Source organism: Myotis brandtii, unplaced genomic scaffold (assembly GCF_000412655.1).
Source record: "Myotis brandtii unplaced genomic scaffold, ASM41265v1 scaffold782, whole genome shotgun sequence".
NCBI classification, from domain to species: domain Eukaryota; kingdom Metazoa; phylum Chordata; class Mammalia; order Chiroptera; family Vespertilionidae; genus Myotis; species Myotis brandtii.
The window spans coordinates 2703712-2708295 of NW_005371138.1; the positions used below are offsets into that span (position 1 = coordinate 2703712).

A 4584-nucleotide genomic window follows, 5' to 3' on the forward strand; every position below is an offset into this window, starting at 1 on the left:
AGTTGGCTTCCCCAGGTGACTCTAAGGAGAGACATTTCGGTGGGGGCACAGCTGGGTTGTACCTGGTGGTCTGATGCCTGTCATGCTATCTGTGGGCTCCAGCTCACTGAGGCCTCTGGGGCATATGTTTAAAGGAGACAGGGAGGCCACATTACAGAACAGGATTTCAATGTCAGCGCTGCTGAAATTTGGGGCCAGAGAATTCTTTGTGTTCAGGGCCTTCCTGAGTAAGGTGGGAGGCTCCCCAGCATCCCCACATCTCTGCCCAGTAGGTGCAGCAGCCTATCCCCATGTGACAACCAGCAGTGTTTCCCACATGGCCACATGTCCCCGGGGCACCAAGGGGCTCAGGATCAAGAACGTCTGGTATATGGAGGAAGCTACATAGGCTAGTGTTCAGGGGACTCGGTGAGCCTGGTGGTGACATGGGAAGCAGATTGTGAGAAAGGCACAAGGGAACAGCACTTCTGCCTGATGCCTAAGAATTAGATTCTTGCAGACAGAATGCAGGGAATCCTGAAGTGAGTCCCTCTGAGTGTGAGGGGCATACGTGGCATCCTGGAAACCGCCCACATAGACTGGACTGAGGCTGTGAGCAGGCAAGCGCTAGAGCAGGGGCCTGTATCTCAGCTTTGGCTGAACCTCTCATCGCCTGGGGAGACTGTGGAAGGCCAATGCCACATCTCAGGCCCATCACCTCAGACTCTGTGGGGGTGGGTCACAGGCCTCAGTCATTTTTAATGTGTCCAGGTGATTCCAGCAGGTAGCTGGGATTGGTGACCTCTGAGCTTTAGAAAACGGTGCTCAGACACATCTGCTTGGCAAGGGCTGTGGTCTCCTGCACAGCTGGGTTCACACTCTGCCCTGCCACCTGCTGACTGGTAGGTAGTCCCTGGTCCCCTGAGTCAGCTGCTCTCAGCTTCAAAGTAGGGGAAGATGCCTGCCCACCAAGTTATTCTCCACTTAGACTGGTGACCAACTGTCCCAGGTTGACCAGAACTGTCCCTGTTTGCCTACAACTGTCCCAGTTAGCACTGAAAGCGTCATCAAAAACTCCGCAGAGCCAGGCACACCAGGAGAGTTGGGCGCCCTAAATTGCATGGAAGTGCTGACTTCCTAGAGGGGGCTCGATGGATGTTCCCTTTGATCAGTTAAAAAAGCTGGAAAAGGGTAGGAAACAGACTAAAACAGGGACATTGTCACCAACTACTGGAAGCCCCAGCAAGAGCTAAGCTGCAGGTCTCACTAAACTACCCAGTTAGGAAATGGAAGGGAGGGAGAAAGCAAGAGAAAGGGAGGGGAGGAGGGGAAGAAAAGATGGGTAGCTTTAATCACACTTTGTGCAGTTTGGTCTGAGGGAAATAGTATACCATTTCAAGTCTTAGTCTGTGTATTCTAGTCAAACTTACCCTTCAGCTGATTGTTCTTTCTCTATTAACTGATTGAAGTAAGACCTATGGTTTTTCCATCTGTTCAATGAAAAGCTCCCAAAACACCCAGCACGTTCCACCACATTGGGCAACACAAGCTAACACAGTAGCTCCAACCCTGAAGGGCACTCAGGGTGCAACCTAGTGATCATGTGTTCTGCGCCCCCTCCCCCAATCCTCCAGTGACTTTACCTTCATAAGCCTGGCCAATGAATTCATGGTTTTTCCATCTGTTCGATGAAAAGCTCCCCAAACACCCGGCACGTTCCACCACATTGGGCAACACAAGCTAACACAGTAGCTCCAACCCTGAAGGGCACTCAGGGTGCATCCTAGTGGTCATGTGTTCCACCCCTCACCCCCACTCCCTCCAGTGCCTTTACCTTCATAAGCCTGGCCAAGGAATTCAAACCAGCCCTGGCTGCTGACTCCCAGGACCAAGGAGCAAAACACGAGGCCCGTGAAAAGCTTCATGGTGCTGAAATGAAAGGGGAGGGTCAGGGAGACACAGGCAGGACTGGCACACCTCCTTTCTGCTGTGCATTTCCCTTTGTTCTCTTGAGACGCTGGCTGCCCATCTAGGAAACATTGCAGTAGGACCTCACTCAGAGCCACAATGCAGAACCCATCAACCCTGAACCCAAGACTGTCTAGGAGTCACCAAGGTGGCACTGAGGGAGCAACAGGGCAATTAGGACCAAACCCCCTGAGCAGCCTGTAATGAGACCAGAAGCATTACCCTGTGCACTCGGCCGGCACAGACCCCATGCAGCACAAATGCAGAAGAGAGTAATTATTTTTAAATGAATGTACAGTCTTGCTGGAAAGAGAAAACAGAGTAAGGTTTGCAGAGCAGGCCCTGCTGGGAGTGGTCCCTCACCTGGTCTCTGGAGGAGCCGAGCTGCTGGCCCCTGCCTGCTGGGGACAGCTGGCTGCTATTTATTGATGCTGAGCCCTCCCTGCTGGATCATGTAGGTGGAGGGGGGCAGGAGAGAAGCCAGATTTGGCACCTGGGGAAAGTCCCTCGGGATCATTTCTCCTAAAAAGGTGCAAAGGACACTTACTGGACAGCAGTGACCAGTCTTCATGCACAGGTCATTTCCCCGTTGTGCAACCCTGAAGAAACACAGTAGACTCGCTCTACCCACAGCCACAGGTCAGGGGTGGCTCTGCTTTCAGAGTTGAAGTGGCTAAGGCAGGGCCCCCTGGATGTGGAGAGGAAGGGAGAGTGGCTCTAGGATGGGGCACCCAGGCTATTGGAAGGTGTGCAGTTAGGGGCCGTCTCGTCCAGCCAGGACCTTGCTTTACTGGTCATTCCCTCAGGATGGTCCCTGCTGGGCCAGTTGGCAGATGTGTCAGAAATGAAATCCCTTTTCAGTTCATTCTAAAGCTTTTGAGCTTCAAAACTGACAGGCTAGCTCACCAAATCTCCCTGGTGCCCTGGAAGATGCTTCCATCACTCTGACTGTATATGCTCTGCTCTCAGCTCCAGGGCACAGAAAGGCCCGCTCAGCTGGCTCAGCCACAAGGAAGAGCTGGCTCTTATTATCAGAGTTGGCTCCTCATTGGGCAGTGGATGGTGGTCCTCTGCTTTCCCTCCCCCAATCCTGGAGACCCCTCACAGTGGGAGTGAGATGCTGTATGGTAAATTTGCAGCTCGCCTGGGAAGTGCCAGGCTCCCAGTCAGGGGAAAAGAGGGGAAGGGAGGGGGCGTGCTCTTTGTGCCCAGTATTACCCTATGGGGACCCTGTCTGCCCCTGGTCATTATGAGTCTGGAATATCAGCAGGTCAGCACAGCTCCTCAGGGGCTGCTGTAGGAGCCAGGGGGTGGAGAGGGGTCAGTGCTGGAGCCCAGCAGGGGTGAGGCCAGGGTAGGAACTGAGGCTGGGGAACATGTCAGCGCCTGCTGGTTCCTTCCTCCCCAATCATCTTCACACCCCGAGGGTCAGGCATTTACAATACCAACAAGACATCTTGCAAGGGGCAGGGCTAGGGAAGTGGTAAAGGAGACCAAATGGCCTGGAAACAGCCTATGAATGTCTTCATCTGGATAGTGGTGGTATCTGCTCTCTGCCATGGTGGCCACTCACATGGTCCCCCTCACCGGATACTACATCCCAACACTGTGCCACTGAGTTGGTCCATGCTAGAACCTGCCCTGCTCACACACTCACGCACATTCCAGGCTAGAGAGCTGACTTCCCCAGGAGGCATGAGCTCACAGGGCAAAGCTACCATGCATCCAAGTAGCACAGTGGCTCTGAAAGAAAGTCAACTTAAAAAATAATACTAAATCCCCCAGAATTAATGGGTTGGAGAGAAGCAAAGAACATTTATAAAAAAAAATAATAAGTATCATCAAAAGGGGTAAAACACACTATGAAGTAGGAACTATCAGTTTTGAAGAAGAATAAAATGAAAATAAAATTATAAAATAATACTTAATAAAACACCTCAATAAAGAAATAAATAACAGATCAATGCTACTGAATAATAAATTATCTGCCAGGACAGCCCCAGGAACTTTCCCAAGAGTCAACAGAAAGAAATAGAGTTGGAAATTATTCAAAATTTTTCAAAGATGTAGGAGAACTGCAGAATTATTAATATTAATCTCCAAGGAGAAAAAAATAGAAAGGTAGAAGTAGTAGAGTTCATGACTCAAAAAGAAAAGAACAATATAGATCAGTGATGGCGAACCTATGACACGCGAACTCATTTTTTTGGTTGATTTTTCTTGGTTAAATGGCATTTAAATATATAAAATAAATATCAAAAATAGAAATCTTTGTTTTACTATGGTTGCAAATATCAAAAAATTCCTACATGTGACACGGCACCAGAGTTAAGTTAGGGTTTTTCAAAATGCTGACACGCCGAGCTCAAAAGGTTCGCCATCACTGATATAGATCAATGGAATAGAATAGAGAGCCCAGAAATCGACCCGAACCAATATGCTCAATTAATATTTGAAAAAGGAAGCAAGAACATACAATGGAGTCAAGACAGTCTCTTCTATAAATGGTGTTGGGAAAATTGGACAGATACATGCAAAAAAATGAAACTAGACCACCAACTTATACCATACACAAAAATAAACTCAAAATGGATAAAGGACTTAAATGTAAGACGGGAAACCATAAAAATACTAGAG

The 4584-nt window shown here is 49.3% G+C and overlaps 1 protein-coding gene across 1 annotated transcript in view; it reads right to left on the bottom strand.

Annotated features, from left to right (window-relative positions):
* Positions 1-2353, bottom strand: part of LOC102245392 (serum amyloid A-2 protein) — an 18157-nt gene extending 15804 nt beyond the window's left edge. The window contains exons 1-2 of the mRNA XM_014530962.1: positions 2311-2353; positions 1814-1908 (exon numbers count right to left, since the gene is read on the bottom strand). Coding sequence (XP_014386448.1) covers positions 1814-1904 — 91 coding nt within the window. The 5' untranslated portion in view covers positions 1905-1908; positions 2311-2353. The remainder of the gene's footprint in view (positions 1-1813; positions 1909-2310) is intronic.
* Positions 2354-4584: the final 2231 nt, after the last annotated feature.